The 20280-nt window shown below is 40.5% G+C and overlaps 1 protein-coding gene across 3 annotated transcripts; it reads right to left on the bottom strand.

Annotated features, from left to right (window-relative positions):
- Positions 1–1819: 1819 nt before the first annotated feature.
- LOC131256625 (uncharacterized) lies at positions 1820–19625 on the bottom strand. Of its 3 annotated transcripts, XR_009176893.1 has the most exons (16): positions 19138–19623; positions 17412–17539; positions 17193–17264; positions 16996–17109; positions 16336–16404; positions 16170–16226; positions 15785–15838; positions 15646–15708; positions 15268–15330; positions 14584–14748; positions 11688–11843; positions 9477–9557; positions 9309–9370; positions 9000–9129; positions 2623–2680; positions 1820–2296 (listed from the first exon to the last, which is right to left on the bottom strand). XR_009176893.1 is itself a non-coding variant. In XM_058257563.1 (15 exons), the coding sequence occupies exons 1-14, from the start codon at positions 19337–19339 to the stop codon at positions 9048–9050; spliced, it is 1368 nt and encodes a 455-aa protein (XP_058113546.1). In that variant the 5' UTR covers positions 19340–19622; the 3' UTR covers positions 1820–2296; positions 9000–9047. The 3 variants fall into 3 exon arrangements, 2 of the variants coding, with proteins under 2 accessions (XP_058113546.1, XP_058113547.1); XM_058257563.1 differs by lacking the exon at positions 2623–2680 and having other exon boundaries at positions 19138–19622; XM_058257564.1 differs by lacking the exons at positions 2623–2680; positions 15268–15330 and having other exon boundaries at positions 19138–19625.
- Positions 19626–20280: the final 655 nt, after the last annotated feature.

The following is a 20280-nucleotide window of genomic DNA, read 5'->3' as shown; positions in this document are numbered from 1 at the left end:
TTATTCCCTAATTACAGGAAGCGGATTGCGTACTGAGTAACTCAGTACCCGTAGCGTACTGAGTAAACTGTGTGGGGTCCACTTTTATTTATTTATTTTATCCACTCCGTTAATCCATGTTAACAGATAATTTTAAGGATTGATCCCAAAAATGAAGCAAATTAAAATCTCAAGTGGACCACACCACAGGAAACAGTTTGATTGAACCTCTACCATTGAAAAAATTTTGGAGGCCAAAGAAGTTTTGGATCAAGCTGATGTTCGTGGTTTCTCTTCATCCATGTCTTTGTGATCTTATGAACAGGTTGGATGACAAATAAAAATTATTTTAGACCCTAGGAAGGTTTCAACGATGGAAATCATTATTCCACACTGTTTCCCGTGTAATGGTCCACTTGAGCTTTGGATTTACTTCAATTTTGGGATCAACCCCTAACATTATCAGTAAAAATGGATGGACGGTGTGGATAAACCACATAAATTCACAGTTGGCCCAACTGAGTTTACTCAGTAAGATAAAAGCGTAATGAGTAACTCAGTACGCAACCCGATTTCCTAATTACAGGGGTAATTCTAGGTAAATGGGTAATAATTATTTACCTCTGTGTTGCCGGTTAGATTTCCAAGGTGATTTGGCCGCTACCTTTCATTTATAGCACTCCTCACGGCACCCGGGGAAAAAAAATAAAATTGTGGAGCCTACCTTGATGTTCGTGTATTATCCACACCGTCCATCCCTTTAGCCAACTCATTTCAGGGCATGAGCCAAAAAAAGAGGCAGATCCAAAGATCAAGTGGAACACGCTACTGGAAACAATGGGAATTGAACTCCTACCATTGAAAGCTTCTTGCTGGCCCTGGAAGTTTTGTATCAAACTGATTTTTATTTTTATTTTTCCACTTTATCCATCACTGTGTGACCTTATTAACGGGTTGGATGACAAATAAACATCACTGTGGGCCCTAGGGAGAAACAACTTTCAACCATTGACGTTTTAATGATCCTTGTTTCCTAAGGTGTGGTCCACTTGAGCATTTAATTTTCCTCATTTTTGGGCTCATGCCTTAAATTGTATTTTTTAAAAGGATGGATGGTGTGGATAACTCATATATATCATGATGGGGCCCACATATTTAAATCAGTAAGAAAAACGTTTGTATGGACCGATTTTCGAAACGTAGTTCCTGGCGACTTTCAAACAGGTGTAGTAAGTAATAAACAGGTAATTCCGTGTATTTACCAGGGGAAATTAAAAATCAAACAGCCCCTGAAATGAAATGGAAAAATGGAAGGACGGTGTTGATAAAACATATAAATCACGGTAGAATCCTCCTCTAACCAATCCATTTGCCAAACGAGATCTGTACCAGGATTACCCAAAAATATCCCAGATTGGAAGATCTGAACCACCAGTTTGTACCTTTTTAATGCATTTCCCTTCATAACCATCTACTTGCAGGCCACAAATCCAGAGATTAAGATTGCCTCATCATGTAGATTTTTCAGCTGCAGGCCATCCACGCCGTGAACAACAGAGCAACGGTCTGGATTACCAACCACAACCTTCATAAACAAGAATCAGTTTATACTGACAACGTTATTCCCAGCACAGGCACTGAGGGTGCAAAATCCTAAATCCAATACAAGCAGCTGTACCATGCCAACCATGGGTCCTTTTTTCCAGTACTCTTTTTTTACCATTAACTGAAAATTTTGGGGCAGGGTCCATCCTCTGTAGGTCCCAACACATCAGTGATATGGACCACTGAAAAATGGGCCCCACTAACACCCACCAAAATCCTCAGTATGGGCATCATATGATTCCTCATCACAAACACTATGGCCATTGTATCATCTATTTTTGGTACACAAACCAGAAGAATTTCGAATGAATAATGAACAAATGAAATCCTACAAAAGAGTGAATATTCGACAAATAACTACCGCATTCCGTCCTAGTAAATGAAAGATAACATCAGGGCGAGCGATAGGGCATTCTCCGACTGAGAGAGCTTACATCTCTAGGAAACAAGCTCAGTTTCAACTGTAAAGTCTGTTTGTGTGGGAATATCAAGCTTTGTTTTTTTCTTTCTTTTTAAAGGGTTCCAATTCAAAACCCACTGTTGGTATTATGAGTGTGTGGGCCCCACATGCGGGGCCTACATGCACTAAGAACTAGGCTGAAAAGCAACACCCACTATCTGATTCTACCACAAACCTGAATTATCGCATCTCTGGAAGTACATCTTGACACAAGCAAGCACGCAATCTCCCTCTCCAGAGAAAGAGTAATCCCTGTCACAGCAATAAGATGAGCGATGTGAGTTTAAAGGAAGATGTTCTCAGTGCCATTGTCTGCAATAGTCTGGATCATCAAAGTTCTTTGCAGCTAGCTCCCTCTTCAAGGTGTGTGAAGTGATCAGGACTGTTGATTGTGTGAGCCCACAGCTGGATCACTATCCCAGAAGAAAGGGATAAGACTGTGGTCGCTGTCTGATAAGTGAGCTGCAAAGGGAACAGTTGGCTTAAAAACAGAGAATGCACGCGCACAACCAACAGAACTAATGACTCTTGGAAGGTGAGAATTTGTCCAGCTATAAACCATTCATGTGGAGACCCACCAGCTCAACAGTCATGATCGCACCATGAGGGAGGTCACTGCATAGGCTCATATGACACCTGTTGCATAAGAGTACTGCTCAAAGAAAGAATCTTCAGTAGTAAAAAATAAAATAAAAACACAATCCATTTGTAATGGAACATCATCATGATCATCATCATAGCTATATCCCCGCACCTGTTGCCATGCCGCCGTGGTAGACTCACAAGAGTTTCAACACGAGGTCATGGGTTCAAGCATCCATTGTGGTGTGAGTGTGTGAGTGTGTGGGGCTATGAGTGCATGTGTAAAAAATAATATAGGCAACATCTCAACTAATTGGGGTCGGCTACATGAATCCTTTTCAGCCATTCCACTCTATCAAGGGCTGTAACTTCAGTTGACGGATCATAGGTCATCTAGTCCCTTCTTACTACCGCCACCTACATCCTTTTGGGCCTTACCCTTGCCCTTTTAGAGCCTTTGAAAGAGTGGTGTTACACACTGCCATACGTGCCATAGTTTTATTCTGATTTGGCGTCATCAGCATAGAGAAGTGTATATACAACTCTGAAAATACATAAATATCACAGAGGCCACGTGTAAACTTGTAAGTGGCCTGTTTTAGTAGTCTATGAAAATTACAGTCCAGGCTACTCGCCCAATTGGCTGCTGTAATTGGGGACCAGACACAGCATACCACTTCCCATCATCCGGGGCCCATCTCTTCTGCCAATGGCAGCACAACGACGACAGTTCTTGCTGACTAAAGAAATCTTCTACTTTCTTACGTTAGAACATGAGCTTTAGCTATGAGACACATGATTTTTCCCCATTCCTATCAAGTCCATAGCTTTGGATTTACAGACTTGATAATAGGGCTGCAACTTAGGTTCAGGTCAACCGGAACCTGATCGACCCAACCCGAGTTTGGGTCAAGTTGGAAAACCCAAATCCAATTTGAATTCAAGTTGGGTTCGGGTTGGGAATAATCACATGTATTTGCACCGGGGTGGGAATAATTACATATATTTGGGTTGGGTATAGACTTCCGGTTGGAATTTGGGTCGGGTCAGGTTGGGGGTTGGGTCTTCTTAAGGTCAGGCAGGTTGACCCTCAACCCGACCCAACCCACCCTACCCAAGTTGCACCCCTACCTAATAATGCCCATGACACATACTTCATTAAAGGCTTGTAGTGTGGAGGTTCGCTATGTCAGTCTATCACAAGGTTTGTCTTACAGCTATGTAAGGGTGTGTTTGGATGCAACGTAAGGCATGGAATCTCTTTGTATTATGCTAACACTCCCAAGGAATCTCTAACATGAGCAATCCATGTTGTGCAGGTTACTTCCTCTAATGATATAAGTAGCAGACCATGAGAGGGTGGCACATGCTTGTTCAGAACTTCGAAACTTCATGAAGCAGGACGGATGGTCCAACCAAAATGATGTGTTGAAACTAAATAACGGATTAATTGAAGCAATTAAGCACAAAATAAAACTACTTTATCACAAAGTTAAGGAATCCAAATAGCAAAACATGTTTCAATTCAAAGCCGTAAACAATCCCGCAATACAAATCTAACAAATTATGAATCGATTAGGACCTATGGAAGGTATAACTTCCATCTAGCATAGGGATTAATCCTGTGTCAAAGAGAACCACTTGTCCTAGTTAGGGTTTTGGTGGGTTAGGCTTAATTTTAAGAACTAAGAAATTGGGAAATTGAATTAGAGTTTGGGATTAGCGATGTTAGAATTTAGGAATTAGGGTTTCGAGATTTAGGATGATTTAGGATTAGGGTTTAGGAAAAATTGGAAGGGGAAACTATAGAAGTGAAGGCTAATGTTTGTGCGACAATCGTAAATTTCTACAAATAATTTTTAAAGAAGGAAGATTGGAAATGGCCGAAGCTAGATAATCTCCCGTTCGAGACGATGTCATTGGCGGTGGAGGTGTTATTAGAAAAGGCCATTTCAAAAGAAGAAATTATAAATGTTTTTACTGAATTGGGTAGTGAGAAAGTGCCCGGTCCAGACGGTTTTCCGATTTTGTTTTATCAGAAATTTTGGGACACTGTGAAGAAGGACGTGATTGGTTTTATTAATTACTTTTATGTTTCAGGCGCACTTCCTCCAGAGCAAGGAGCCACGTTCATAGCATTGATCCCAAAAAAGGAGGGAGCGGAAATTTTATTGGACTATTGGCCAATAAGTCTTCTAGGAGGTCCATATAAAATCCTAGCCAAAATTCTAGCAACAAGGTTCAAAGAAGTAATTGGGGGTGTTATCTCAAAGTCTCAGGGGGCATTTGTGGCGGGGAGGTAGATTGCGGATAGCATGTTGGTGGCTTATGAAAGCATAGATGCGTACAATAGGAGAAAGGACAAAGGGGTTGTTTGCAAGCTGGATGTTCAAAAGGCGTACGATCATGTCAATTGGGACTTTCTCAACTATATGCTTCAGCGTTTGGGGTGTGTTAAGAGATGGCGGGTCTGGATCTGTGCATGTGTTGCTTCGGCAAAGTTTTTTATTCTAGTGAATGGTTCGCCAAATGGATACTTTTCTTCATCTATAAGGTTGCAGCTAGGGTGAAGTAAGGGGTTTTTCTATTCACAACTCCGAGTTTCAGTTGGCTCATCTCCAATGTGGACACACGCTTATATTGTGCAAGGCCAATGAAGAATTGGTAGACAATCTACGTATGATTATTATATGTTTCGAAGCAGTGTCCGGTCTCAGAATCAATATTATAAAGAGTGAATCGTTGGGAGTGGGATTAACCAAGGAAGAAGTGGCAGCATTTTGCAGGTTTGTTTGGGTGTGAAGTAAGAACTTTTCCGTCCACCTACCTTGGGCTTCCTTTCTTTATAGGTAAGCCCCCAAAATGTGTATGGGATAAGGTGATTGAGCGCTTTGTTAAGAAGCTCTCGCATTGGCGGTCTAGAACTTTATCATTGTGGGGGAGGATTACACTCATAAAGGCTACAATGTCAAATTTACCGGTCTATTTTATGTCTTTGTTTAAGTGCCTGAAGTCAGTGCTAGGGAGATTGGAGAGAATTAGAGGAGATTTCCTCTAGAAGGGAGCGGAGGACAAGCACAAGTTTCATGTCATGAAATGGGGGGAAGTGTGCAAGCCTCAGGAGTAAGGAGGCACCAGGTTGAGAAGTTCAGAGAGAATGAATGATACGTTGTTAGGTAAATGGGTGTGGAGGTTTGGGCTGGAAGAGGGATCCTTCAGGAGGGAGGTGGTGGGTAGGAAGTATGGGGTGGGTGAGGGGGGATGGTGGACTCGATCATCATCATTGTATAGATCTTCCTCAGTATGGAAAGCGATAGCCCGTATTAGAAATGAGGTGTGGTAAGGGGTTGGTTTCTCTCTAGGTAATGGTCTAAAGATTAAGTTTTGGGAAGACATTTGGGTGGGAGAACAAGAATTGAGAGATTTGTTTCCAAGGATAGCTAGTTTGGCAATGGGGGATGGGGGTGGTGGTGGCAACCTGTTTTTTAATCCAAGGCAATACCTGTATTTGGGCCCCACTGAGTAGGAGGAATTTGCATGATGATGATCTCGATGAGCTAGTTGGTTTGTTGGCCCTTCTTGATAAGGGGAGGCCGGTGCTATCAGAATTGGACTCCACGGTGTGGTTGAAAGATGGATTCGGAAGATTTTCGGTTAGATCCTTCTATTTGCACTTGGAGGGAGGTGATATCGGTGAAAAAAGTCTGACGGTGAAAGTTTGGCGCTATAGGGCTCCTTCTAAGGTGGCGGCCTTTGCTTAGCTAGTAGGGTATAGCAAGGTTCTGATAGTTGATAATCTCAGGAAAAGGAAGATTATCCTTCCGAATGTGTGTGTCATGTGCTATCGAGATGAGGAAACGGTGGATCGTCTCTTTATTCATTGCGGCTTTGCGAGGCAAGTGCAACAAAAGTTTTTCAACCTCTTCAGAGTTATGTGGGTCTCGCCAAGTTGCATCGGTCCATTTCTCTACATGTGGCATGAAGGTATGCATGGGCTTCCAGTGCGAAAAGTTTGGCACCTTGCTTTGTTGGCGGGGTTATGGTTCTTATGGTTGGAAAGAAATGATAGAACTTCCAGAAATCGGTCAGGTCAAGTTGAAGAAGTGTTTTCCAAGGCAAAATTTCATGTAATAGAATGGGCAGTTGCTGCGAAGATCGTAGATCGTTTTCCAGCCAATTGGGTAGAGCCATAAAGGCTCTTTGGGTGGATGTCTAGTTTTTGCTTTTTTGTATATCATGGCCTTGGCCTTTCTAACAATAAATTTTATTTCTAATCACTCAAAAAAGGAGTTGAGGTTTAGGATTAGGGCTCAGGGAATGTAGGTTGTAGGATTAGGCTTTAGGGTTTTAGGCTTAGGGTTATGGGTTTTAGAGAGAGGAGCAAGGAGCAAAGATCAAGGAGGGAAACTGGGAGGAGGTGGGTTAGCCATACAGATGGACGTACAGTCGTATGGTCAAGGTGGAGTCCATACGGTTGTACGGCTAGGGTAGGTTTCGGTTTAGGTTTAGATGGATTTTGGAGATGATGGGGATGGGTTTAAAGGGAAGCAAAAGGAAAATAAAGGAATAGAGAGAGATTAAGGGAAGTAGAGAGAGAGAAAGAAAAGAAGAGAAATGTGTAATATTTCCTTGAAAGAAGAGAAAAGAGAAAGATAAGATGGAATCACTCCATGGCTACACACCACTCCAATCACAAGAGGTTTTCTTTGCTCAAGCAAAAAGAGAAGTTTTTATTCAATGCATATCAACCCTAGAGCATTCACACGCCCAAGGCTTTATAGTCTTTTGAGGGTATTTTTACCAAAACACCCTTATTACTCTAAAACATTCAAAATACCCCGTGTTGCTAAAATATGTCCAAAATACCTCCTAAATCAACTAAAACATAAAACAACCCACAAAATAAATAAAATAACTAAGAAAACAAATAAACTAATGTCCCATGATGTTCGCGGCCAAGATGGCCCAATGATCAAGATGAGCCAATGGGCGGGATGATCCAACGTGCGAAATCGAAAGGTCCAATGAAAACATCCACCCAATCGAATAGTCTAGATGTGTTCAATAAGCTCCTAATGCAGCCCACATGCATCTTTCCAGTGTAGGGTTTTCAAAGATGCATAAACATGCATGTGAGGTCTTCCAACATGGCTACGTACTTGATCTGGACCCCATATAATGACCATCCAACCATAGATATGCTGGAACTAGGGCCAAAGCTCTCTTCCACTAGTATACTCTAAATGGTGCTCGAAAGTCCTCATCACTTCGTTTTAAGGTGTCATTTTTTGAGGCATTAGGGTAAGGCGTACGATGGCATTAGCATCATTATATACTAAATGGCACAATGGTTTTCTATTTTGGGTATGCTCAAATGGTTTTGATTGTAAGAGCCCTTGTCTAGGATATGTTTTCCTGAAGCTGGAAGAAATAGAGTTGCTAGAGCAGTCTACAAATAACCAATTTCATGTATAGTTTTGTTAATCCACACAAGTCTCCAGCCTCTTGTGGGATCTTTCACAACAATATAAACAGTTAAATTCTACATCCAAGATCCAAATGAGGTTGCTGAATCTTTCAATATCAATCTCTGAATTCCAGCATGTACAATCCCTCCCTAGAAAAATTCAATTATTACAACAACATTTAAGGCTGACAATGGGCTGGGCCTGCACCCAGGGAAAAAAATTTGAATAGAGCCGGTCAGTAGGCCAGGCCCAACCAGTTCAAAACCAGGCCAGGGCCCAGCCCATTGCCAGGCCTCATAACATTATGCTAATTGTTTTCCCACCATATCCATGTCTCGTCAGCATGTCTGAAGCATTCACCAAATATTCTGGGTTTCCTAGAAGTCAGTTGATGTCTATACCCACCCTGGTTAATGATGGCATCCTTTTCTTTTGACTTTTGGTAATACAACGGTACAGTACTATTGTATTGACAATAGTAGAAAGGGAAGCACCCCATTACAAGGTTTAAATCGGTGTATTACGTAACGTATTATTCACTACTGATACTTCTATGTAGCACTGTGTATCACCCTGTATCGGACTGTTTTGGGCCTAAACAGGGCTGACACACCAGTATTGTTCATGGGCGATACCAGTATGTATCAGGCAATTTCAGACGATTCTTTAAATGTTGATCCCGTATCAATCAGGGTGGGTGTAGATAGTGGCTCACTCAAAAACAGCCGGGTGAAGATGTCAATTACAACAACAACAACAAAATAATTATCAAACATTCACAATGTTCATTTGCAAATTTAAATTATGTTATGTATAAAAACAAAAAAGAAAAAAAAAAAAAACCCTATGAAATTAGAGATGCTCACAATCATTGGGAATGTTTCCTGAAGGTAGAAATTACATACCTTCAATTTAAATACAACAAAGCCTAAATCCAAATACGTCAAGGCACTCTACTTGTCAGCATGCCTGCGCTTGTGCCTGCGAGGTGCATGATTCACATGGGCATTCTGGGTAGGTTTCCCTGGCTTTTTACTGCAACAAAGGGGGAAAAAAAGACCAAATGAAAAGGATGCAACCATGATCTACTGTACAGACCACAACCAAAGGTACAGGAGAGGAGTGAGAATGAAACATGATCATGATTTCCCAATGAGAACAAACAGAAAACATTCAGAAACTACTAAGAAAAAAGACAAGAGGTGAGGACTAACCAGAAAATGGCTGATAACACCCTATAAAGAAAGACAATGGGTAGAGCCAATAAAGCAGAGGCCTACAGTGATTGAAATACAGGTGTGTTATGATAAAACGTGAACAAACTAATGGAGGCACAATTAAAAGGCAAGATCAATGCAGAAACCATGGTAGCTGGTACATACCATAAACCATACTAGTTCTGTAGTTGCTAGAGGTTCTGTTAGCTCATGTTTCTTCAGAGTATCCTGGACAGTTGCCTGGACCTATAGCAAAATCAAAGAAATCCTGTGAGGCTATAAGAAATCTCAATGATACCAAATCCAAGTCCACTGAAATAAAAGAAAATTTTCCCGATTGATATTCTCACAATGTAACAAATAGAAAGACATGGAGTTCCCCATTCTCCCAGGGACATTTTCGATATCAAAAGAACTTGTTAATCAGGTAAGTTCAAGAACATGTCGCATTAGGTCTTATCATGTATACTTCTAGTGACTTGTCAACCCTAATATTTAAGAGGTATTATAGAATGCTTACACAAAAGGTTCATAAATTACCCTTTGGTTTTTCAGTTTGCACAGGTAGGGCCCACGGTTCAGTGATCCAAAATGTTTGATGGGCCTCACTTTGGATGGTCCTTGCAACAAATCCACAGATTGAACGATCATAGCTGTCGGTGTTTTGTTGTTGTATTTCCTTTGTTGACCATCTCCTTATTGGCCACCAATTGAAGAGATAGTATTTTCTCATCTGGAAGATATTCATGCATGGGCCATCCAAATTGGGCCCAAAATACAGAGCTCTCGATGAAAGTTTGGGAGAGAGTGATTGAACAAAGACTACGGCATGAGATGTTCATGCCTGAGAGGTCTACCACTGAAGCTATTTTTCCATTCTGACAATTGATGGAGAAATATAGGGAGAGGAAGAAGGATCTCCACATGGTCTTTATTGATTTTGAGAAAGCATATGATAGGGTCCCTAGAGAGTCAATCTAGTGGGTGTTGTGAAAGAACGGTGTTTCAAGAGAATACATTGACATGATTAAGGATATGTATGAGTGGTGACAAATGTAAAGAACACTAGTGGAGGGACAATTGAGTTCCCAATTACTATAAGGTTGCACTAGGAGTCGACATTGAGCCCGTACTTCACATTGGTTATGGACGAATTAACGAGGCATTTGCAGGAGGCATGAAGAGATCCCATGTTGTATGTTGTTTGCAGATGACATGGTTTTTTACAGACAAGATGATGGAGGGTGTAATCACAACGCTAGATTTAAAATTAGTCTGACTAAAACAGTGTATGCAGTGCAATTTTAGCAACAGTAGGAGTGAAAATGAAGAATTATTTAAGATTTTTTACCAAGAAATTTCCCAAAATGACCACTTTCAATACGACAGATCAATAATTCATGAAAGTGGAGAGACTCAGAAGGATATTGTCCACAGAATTCAAGCTGGGTGGAAGAAATGGAGATGTGCCTCTGGAGTTTTATGTGATTGTTGTATACCACTCAAACGGAAAGGGAAATTTTATAGAATAGCTATAAGACCGGCCATGCTTTATGGCACATAATGTTGGGCAGTTAAGGAATAACATGTTCATAGGATGAGTGTAGCTGAAATGAAGATGTTGAGATGAATGAGTGGCAAGATGAGGGAGGTTAGAATTAGAAATGAATGCATTTGATGAAAATTAGGAATAACACAAATAGGTAATAATATGAGGGAAAGTAGACTTAGATGGTTTGGTCATCTACAACGAAGGCCAAGAACCATGCCTGTTAGGAGTGAGTTGATTCACAGGTACAACCTTTGTAACTTCATGGTATACCAATGGATTGACCAGTTCTTATTTGGAAGGCTGCAATTTCTTGCAAGTAGAAGGCTCTAAAAGGGCAAGGGGAAATCCCAAAAGGACGATGATGGTGGTAGTATGAAAAGACTTGATGAACCATGGTCTAACTGAAGGTATGACCCTTGATGGATTAGAATGGCAGAACAGGATTCGTGCAGCTGACCCCATAATTGGGATATGGTCTAGATGACGACGACGATGATGAATAGTACATTCTACATCCTAGAAACATGTGCCCGTGAAAATGCAAAGCATCCAGCCAAAATTTCACACTAGACAGTGTCTAGCACCTCATTGTTTAAAAATATACATTTTCATGAAAAATGCTAGAAAATTCTACTTCACTCCTTCCCAGTTCAGTCTGATAATATGCTAAAGTCATGTATCATCTACCTCAGCAAATAAGTTGGAGCAAAGAAGAAAAGCTATCAGCATGCATGAAGATATATGGATTTATAGAGTGAGGATGATGAAGAAGAGATTATGAGTAAAAATATAAATGCAAATAAAACAAGAGAAGAGTGATGTACCTGATAATGGTACACTTTCGCTGATTTAAGAAACTTTTGAGAAGCAGAAACTACTTGATTGGTGTAAGGCTTCAAAGTAACCCTTACTTTATCGACATGAGGCTTTGTAATGGTAGCGATGTGATCGATGTAGGGCTTAGAGAATTTCCTAGCTTCCTGTCAGGACATGAAACTGTCTTTAAGGCATATAGAGGACCAAGGGTGAAAAATACCAGCTGATGCATCAGTATTTTTTTGATAAATGAAATGATGCATTTATCATATGCATCACCAACATGTGACTAAATCAGTAATCGGCGACACATGAATACGTGTTGGTTTTGGAGACAGCTGATGTGGAGTGTGTATCGGCTGCTGTGTACAAATGGGGCAAAATGTGTCAGTTTCAGTGTTGGTTGATACGTGCTCTAATACTGATATTTTGAACCTTCGAGGAAGAAAGCAATTGAAATAAAAAAGAAAGTGATGCACCTAGATCATTCAATTGTCCAATCGAAGCCCAAATTTGGTCATTGAGTGATTTGGGCCCATCCAATTGTAGATCAGCCCAGATTGCCCACCCAAGGGTCCAAACCACGCATCAGGGATGACCTTTGGACTATGGGGACCATTAGATCAGCCGTACCCATTTATATGGCCTTTCTAAAACCACTGAGCCCTTTTATGGTGTTTGTACAATCCATCCAACACCATAACCCATACAATTGTATATAGGTGCAGTTCTTTAGCAAGATTTGGGTTTCTAAAGCAGTTTCCTGTTCAGTTATATTCCCCTTTGTCCTTGTTGCAACTATCCATGTGGACCAATGGGGTAAGAGAGTTGGAGATTCTCTAGAAGATTCTTTCTAGAAGCTTCTTAGCCGGTTTTGTAGCCTATATAGAGGCAAGAGGTCTTTCATATGAGACAATGAATGATAGAATGTTTATTATTTGAATGATTGAGTAGAGTTATTTCTTTCTTTTAGTTTCCTATGATGGGATATTATCAATAAGTGAGGGGAGTGATTCTTCTAGATCTAATGGGTCTGTAATGCAGGGGCATTTTCACACCGGGCTCGAGTGGGGTAGCCCATGGGATGCGAGGACACACTCGGGGTGGGTGACCCATGTGATTTGGGGCCCACGGGGGAGGTCTCGTGTTAGAGACTCCTCATCGGGGGTGATTAATGCAGGGGCATTTCACACCGGGCTCGAGTGGGGTAGCCCGTGGGATGCGGGGACACACTCAGGGTGGGTGGCTCATGTGATTTGGGGCCCACGATCCCATGAGGGGGGGGTTCGGTCGAGGTCCTAACACATGAGATGTGGGGCCTGGGCTATGAGATAAATGGATTAATTCGTCATACTCTAACAGTTCGAGCTTTTAGAGCAAGTGGTTAATTGTCCTGCATCAAATTGGTATTAGAGCGGGAGGTCTTGTATTCGAAACTCCTCACCGGGGTGATTAATGCAAGGGCATTTCACACCGGGCTCGAGTGGGGTTGCCCGTGGGATGCGGGGACACACTCAAGGTAGGTGACCCATGTGATTTGAGGCCCACGAAGGAGGTCTCGTGTTCGAGACTCCTCACCGGGGGTAATTAATGCAAGGGCATTTCACACCGAGCTCGAGTGGGGTAGCCCGTGGGATGCAAGGACACACTCAGGGTGGGCGGCCCATGTGATTTGGGGCCCACGAGCCCATGAGGGGGGTTCGGCTGAGGTCCTAACCCATGAGATGTGGGGCCTGCGCTATGAGATAAAGAGATTAATTCCCCATACTCTAACAGTTCGAGCTTTTAGAGCAAGTGGTTAATTGTCCTGCGTCAGTCTGATGCCTTTAGATCCCATTGGTGTAATTCCTTAGGCCATGTTCGGATTGCTGGATTTCCATTGGCCAGTTTATTTTAGTTTCAAAGAAGATCCCTCGTGCTCCCTAATTTGTGCCTAATGTGTATGGCAGATGTTGAATCGATAGATCATCTATTTTTGCACTGCCCCTTTTCTAGAAGAGTGTGGAATTACTTTTTAGGGTCCTCGAAGACAACGAGGGTAATGCCCAAGCCAGTTGTTAGTTTTCTTTGGGCTTGGCACCGGGTGAGTGGGTAAGGTTAAAAAAGTTACGTGGAGGCTGATCTTAATGGCTGTTTTGTGGGCTATTTGGGGAGAGAATCCCGGGGTGGAGGACGTAATTAAAAAGGTTAAGTTTCTAGTCTCGGGGTGGGCTATCCATGTCAGTGCAGCCTTGGTTGCTGATTTCTCTCTTTCTTTTTCTTCTTTTATTTTAGGTGCCTTGTATTCTTTTCTCGCTTTTGCGAGCTTTTAATAAAATTGTTGTTATCTCTCAAAAACAAAAGCAAGGAGAAAAGCAATAATTACATGGTGATTATTTCTTGCTAACTATTAATATGAGGATTCCATTCCAACTGTTCATGTGTTTGGATTGGTGTAGTAAATCCATGAAAGCCTCATCAACTATCATATTTTCTCTCACAGCTGTATTTTCTCAAGAAGTGTATTACCATATCTGGTTGGAAAAGCTCCTTTGGATTCGAGGGCAATTTTGGGTATCCAAACATGCAGTCGGGTCAAATCAGGGGAAAGTAAGGCCTTTTCCAATCTTGTCCGCTGGATTCACTGTATCCAAACCTAGCCTTAGGGTTTCTTTTGGAGCAATTCCATATATTTATCCTGTTATCCCCTCTATTTTATTTCATTTTCTGCTAAAAGAATATTAAATCAACGATTAGAGGATTGGATCATCTACAAGAGATACGTATTCATATGTAATGCAATTTTGGTTCAATTCTTCAATCGTGCTACATTGGAGACACCCAAACGAGCACAATGGCACGAACATAGTCAAGAATTATGCAGCTAACTAATTCCTCACTTCAGCATAGCATAACGAAGAATACCTGCAAGTATGGATTTGCCAGTTCTTGAACTTTAACAATATGTGGCGTAAGAGTGCTCTTCGATGCTTCATAAACCTCAACAGTCTTGATAGTTACTGATTCCACATGCGGTCCAACAAAGGTTGTAAAAGCCAACCATTGTTCCTTTAAAACAGGGACCCATCTCTTCACAAAGTAGATCAAAGAATAAGAAGAGAGTTTCAATCATGATCTAGTAAGGTAACAGAGAAATGATGCTATATCCGAGATCATGGTAAGTAAAAGGATAAAAACCTAAAGCCATTGGTGGAAAATGTCAATCCGAATCATCAAACATCAAGGGATGATGTTACTAGGACCTGGGTACATATAATGTACCTTGATCAGTTTCCATCTCTTTTCATGTTGAATAGCGACTGACAACAATGGCTCCACATCAACTTTTCTTTTGTCATTTTGCCATAAGATATCCCTCAGATGAGACCTATGTCATTTAGGTAGAGTGCTGAAATGAGAGCAGCTCATTTGCAAGCATATCTTGCCACAAAATGAGAAAACTAAGGTGGCGTGGAGCCTTGGGACCCAAATTGTCAGTATTGTCAGATATTAAAGAGGATTGAAAGTGCTTATAACACATGCAAACAGGCTATGGGACAATGAAATGCAAACATATCATGAGTTGGAGAATCTGTAGCAGTGACTCACAGTTTTAACTGTTTCTAGGTGGGGTTCAGCCCATTTCTGGGCCTGTGAAGATTTTTCTGAAGCCTGAAACAATTTCACAATTTGAAAATGGTCATTTCATGCAACCTCCAAAAAATAAGATGATCTTGTGAATAATGATCTCCTGAAGTATTATGGGAGCTGTTATGGCAAATGGGTCGACCTGGGCTTGCAATCAAATTTTTGAATAGTCTTGCTCTGACAGGCCCAACCAGATCAGTACAAATTGCAGGCCCAAACCAACTCAGGCTCAGGCCATCTGCCAACTATATGGGGCAGCGTGGAAGTTCAGAAATAAATATATGGCACAAGATAGATTTTTAACCATTGCATGTGACTTCTTATAGACAGACGAATCACCTTTTGCATCACAATGGCCAAGGCAGGTTTCCCATGCTCATTCCACTCTTTTTCTGCAAAAAACTGCAAGTAGAAAAGGCAAAATATCACGAGAGAATATGCTTTGACAGTGGCTATACCTTCTTTTCAACATATATACCTGCATGTGGATTAAATGAGTTGCAAGCCAAGGTGGTAGCCATGCACCTTGAATCTGATCAAAGTCACGAAACCCAAGTTAATTATTGTAACTACTCAAAACTAACCAAAGCATTAGGTCTAACTGTTAATCATTTTACGAATTACCTCGACTGTAAAGAAGAATTGCACCTATTACCACTAATGTATGCAAATTTAATTCAGAAAATAAAAAATAAATAAATAGATATTATACCATGTAAGCAATTTAAGATATAAGGGATTTAAGAACGGTTCATACACATTAGCAATTACCAAAACATGTTGGGTTATTGGTGAACCAAATGATAGATGTTAGAAAATTTAGTACTCAGTAGGCATTTATGACAGCAGTTGCATATCCTTACCTCCATAAACTCTTTAGCCTTCAACGTAGCTTCTAATTTGGCCTTCACCATCTCTTCCTGTGAAAGACCAGATTTTTTTTTTAAAGAAAAGAACAAGGAATTCAGTTATTCTGTTCATCATTAATCTTGAAACTATGAAAACAAATTTCTTTAGATAAAAGCACACCTCTGCAACTTGAAGAGCATGTTCAGTTTTACGAATTCGATTCTTCTGTTCATCATTAATCTTTTGGAGCTGCAAAGGAACCAAGAGGCATACACTGAATTCAGATCAAGATCTACCAAACCCCATCAAACTCTCCGTAACATGTAGCACTTGATTAGGTGGAACAGAGATTGCGTACACAAAGACTCGTGAAACAATTTGTTCAGCTTCTTTTTTATATAGACAACACCAATTTATTAGAAGGCATTTTGTTCATCTATATTCACAGAGCAGCAATTTAAAAACTCCGTCTTGCATGATCAGGCCACAATCCTGACCATAGCATCTGAGTAAGATAATTTCGCAATGAGCTCTACTCACCAGATGCTTGATGTAATGAATCCACTTGGTAAATGAAGTCACTTTACTTCACATATTAAAAAGGGTTCCATTTAGAAATAAATGTAGCTAATGAGCTTTTAAATGTATTGGCAACTTCAAACCTTCAGGTTTAGCCCATCTCTGGGCAGGTAGCTAAGCTAGAAGCAGGAACACTCTAGCCAACTTCACATATAAATATCCAATAACACACCTATAAGTAATAAGCTACAATAGTTTTCTTGTGGTAACTTAAAACAAAAGGTATATGTATTCATGGCCAATTGAAAAGCGGAAGCAAACCTTATCTAATTTCAAATTCAGTTCCTGCCTTTTCTTCTCAATTTCACCTGTTCTAACTTCTAAAGCCTCCCTCCTCTTATTTTGTGTTTCTATTTCATTTTGAAGTTTCTGGACCTGAACAGAAGAGCAACAATATCAAGAGTAGGCACTACTTATCCGAAAGCATACAAATTCTTAAGTGTTTTCCCATTTGCAACCTGCTTCTCAAGTTCAGCAGCTCGTGCATGAGCCCTTCCCACCTTCTCTTGAGCATCCACACTCCCTTTTCTCTACAAAGCAGGAAGACGAACATAAAGATAATACCATCAATGAAAAACAAAGTTTGCCTTTAAAACTAATATAATTCTTGCATGATCAGAAGATGAAGAGGTTCATAAAATAAGAATCCAGCATCATTTGTTTTAGCTCAATCTCACCTCAAGTGATTCTATCTCGCCCTGTAACGATGCAATGCTATATGATTTCTCTTGAATGATCTTTTCCATCTTTGCAATGCTCTCATCCTTGCTCTCCAATTCTCGGGTACTATCCTTGATACCAGATCCTTCAAAAAGCAAAAGAAAGAAAACCCATTTCCATTATTTCCACACACACAAAAAAAGATTTCATAAATCTTTTCAAACACTCAAAGCAAGCTTTCAAGGGCCTGGTTTATCCCATATTAGAACTTTAAAATAGAAATATTCACAGTATAGAGAATTTGATTTTGTTATTTAAGTTTTCGGCCAAAGAACTGACCGCAAAATATTCACGGTATAGCGAATTTGATTTTGTTGTTTAAGTTTTCAGCAAAGAACTGATCACCTACAGGTGGCTGTATGCTAACTTGTAATGCACCCACCTTTCACGCCAACATGCCACCAATGTACGACATTCGTACCACCCAAACAGTAGGCCCCACCTTGAAGATCACCCGTCTTGAAATGGGGCTGATCCACTCATTAGGTGGGTCTCGCATGCATCTTAACCCAGACCTTCACTTCTCCATTGATTACAACATTGTGGCCCACTTGATGAGACAATTGGCATGATTTTCACACCAAGGCCATCTTCATGGTGTAGCCTACTGTTTTCTCCATATGGATCCTACACAACTGGCATGTTGGAAGAAAAGATGGGGCTGCATGACAATTTAGCATACAGCGTGGCAAAAACCACTATTCCAGTTGAATAAATTCCCCTTTCTCCCATTTCATACAAAAGGACACTGATATTTACATCCTTTTATTTGAAATGCACACCATGTTTTTTCTTAGCGCACTGAATGACGACTGTCGTTACTGTGTAGAGATGGTGCAAATGTCAAAAACAGGGTATAAGTATCAGTCATAAAAACTCCAGAATATTGTTTCAATTATCAAAAAACACGGACGCAGATTGCATAATGACACTGCCGGTAGCAATGTGGCTACTAGACGGTGCTCCATGGCCCCACAATGATGTATGCATTTTCTCAATGCCATCCATCCAGTTTGGATCATTATTTTAGGGCAAAAAATGAGGCAGATCCAAATCTCAGGTGGACCACGCCACGGGAAACAGTGGTGATTGAACTTACGCCATTGAAAACTTCCTAGGGCTGACTGTAATGTATATTTGCCATCCAACCTGTTGATTAGGTCACAAAGACCTTGATGAAGAGGAAACATAGATATCAGCTTGATCCAAAACTTTTATGGCGCCCAAGAAGCTTTTAATGGTGGGCATTCCATTAACACTCTTTCCAGTGGTTTGGTCCACCTGAGATTTTGATCTGCATCATTTTTGGTCTCATACCCTAAAATGAGCTGAAAAAATGGATGGACAGCGTGGATAAAACAAATACATCATGCTGGGCCCACACTGCACTAGCTAGTCTGGCAGTGTCAGTATGCAATCCGCGTCCAAAAAACACACTTTTTTCAGCTTTTGGTAGTAGAATAGAACCTGTAAGTGCTGTTACATTACCAGAAGTAGAAAAAATGGGGTACGTGCATTAAACGAAAGGGTTTCCAAATCATTTCCATTCCCGATTTCAGAAACCTCCGGAAAAACTGAAAAGAATCAAATCAAACCATACAAAACGAAGATCTCTCGGAAGAAAAGCCCTGATCTATCAAAGAAATCGAAAGGGGGGCTGATGAAATGTACATCTGGACTGACCTAGATCAGAGATCCTGGATTTGAGCTGCTCCAATTCGAGCCTCAGCGACGAATCTGAGCCATCGGATGAGAGAATTTCGTCCTCGAGAGATGAATCTGAGTCGGATGGGTAACTGTCATCCTCGATCAATGAAGATGCTCTGATTTTCAGGAAGAATAGAGAGAAAAAGATTGAGAAAATCAAGAGCTTTGAAATCGACATGAGAGCAAAATCAGGGCGTTTCTCCTCTCCCTCTCTCTCCCTCCCTCTCCCTCTTCAGCTGTGGTTGTTGGAAGTCTTGAAGAGAGAACAGGTGAAAAATGCTAGTATGCAGCTTTCAAAGAACTGGGCAGCTCCTCGTCGCACACGTGGCAAACGGTGGAGTGGTGGGGACCGTTGATCCGGTAGACAACGGCGAAATGAACAGTACACTGTTTTTTTCTTCTAAAAATAACCACGTGGTGTTCAAAAATTATCAATGAAATACCTCTAGAAGGCGTAGATTTCGAACAAAAGCGGAAAAAACAACTAAGAAAGTCAACAGTACCAGCTTTTGAGATGGTAATTAAAAGGAAGCAATAAATGATGGAATATATTTTGTTTTTTTAGTGGATCATAAATATTATTTGATTCTAAAATAGATCTGGAAGAAGAAACTTAGGCAAATGTTCTATATATAAATATAATGTTGAATTTCTTGTTAAAAGATACATAAAATTGAATAAATTATTTTATTTTAGTTTATTTAAGCAAGAAAAAACTACATCTCTTGTTACCTATTTAGGATAAAGATTGAAAAGAATAGGAAAAAGTAAAAAAGCCAATAAGGAAGTTTATGGGTTGTTTAGATGCATGTGAATTTAGTGAGCCTCCTCAAAAATATAAAGGGCCTTAAGAAAGCATTAAGGTATGTATACATTAAATGGATTGAATGTCTTCCACCCATTATAGTAAGCTCCAACTGCAACCAAAAGGTTTTTAGTGGTGGACATCCCATCCTTCCCTCGTGTGGTCCATTTGATAATTGATAGCTGTTTTTTTTAAGACAACATGAGAGCATCAAGAGTACTTGATAAATAGATTGGACGTACCATACACATTATGGTAGGCTCCACATATCATAAATGTATATTAACCATTTTTTTCTAACATATATAATACTT

This window comes from Magnolia sinica, chromosome 9 (assembly GCF_029962835.1).
Source record: "Magnolia sinica isolate HGM2019 chromosome 9, MsV1, whole genome shotgun sequence".
Lineage (NCBI taxonomy): Eukaryota > Viridiplantae > Streptophyta > Magnoliopsida > Magnoliales > Magnoliaceae > Magnolia > Magnolia sinica.
The sequence above is the reverse complement of the archived record's forward strand: the minus strand, read 5'-3'. Positions and strand labels throughout refer to the sequence as shown.

Coding starts and splice junctions, on each gene's coding strand:
- LOC131256625 (XM_058257563.1), bottom strand. CDS start 19,339: ATGTCGATTTCAAAGCTCTTGATTTTCTCAATCTTTTTCTCTCTATTC. Junction 16,405..16,995: donor TGAATTTGAAATTAGATAAG/GTTTGCTTCCGC, acceptor GTTCCTTTGCAG/CTCCAAAAGATTAATGATGA. Junction 15,709..15,784: donor CTCATTTAATCCACATGCAG/GTATATATGTTG, acceptor TTCTACTTGCAG/TTTTTTGCAGAAAAAGAGTG.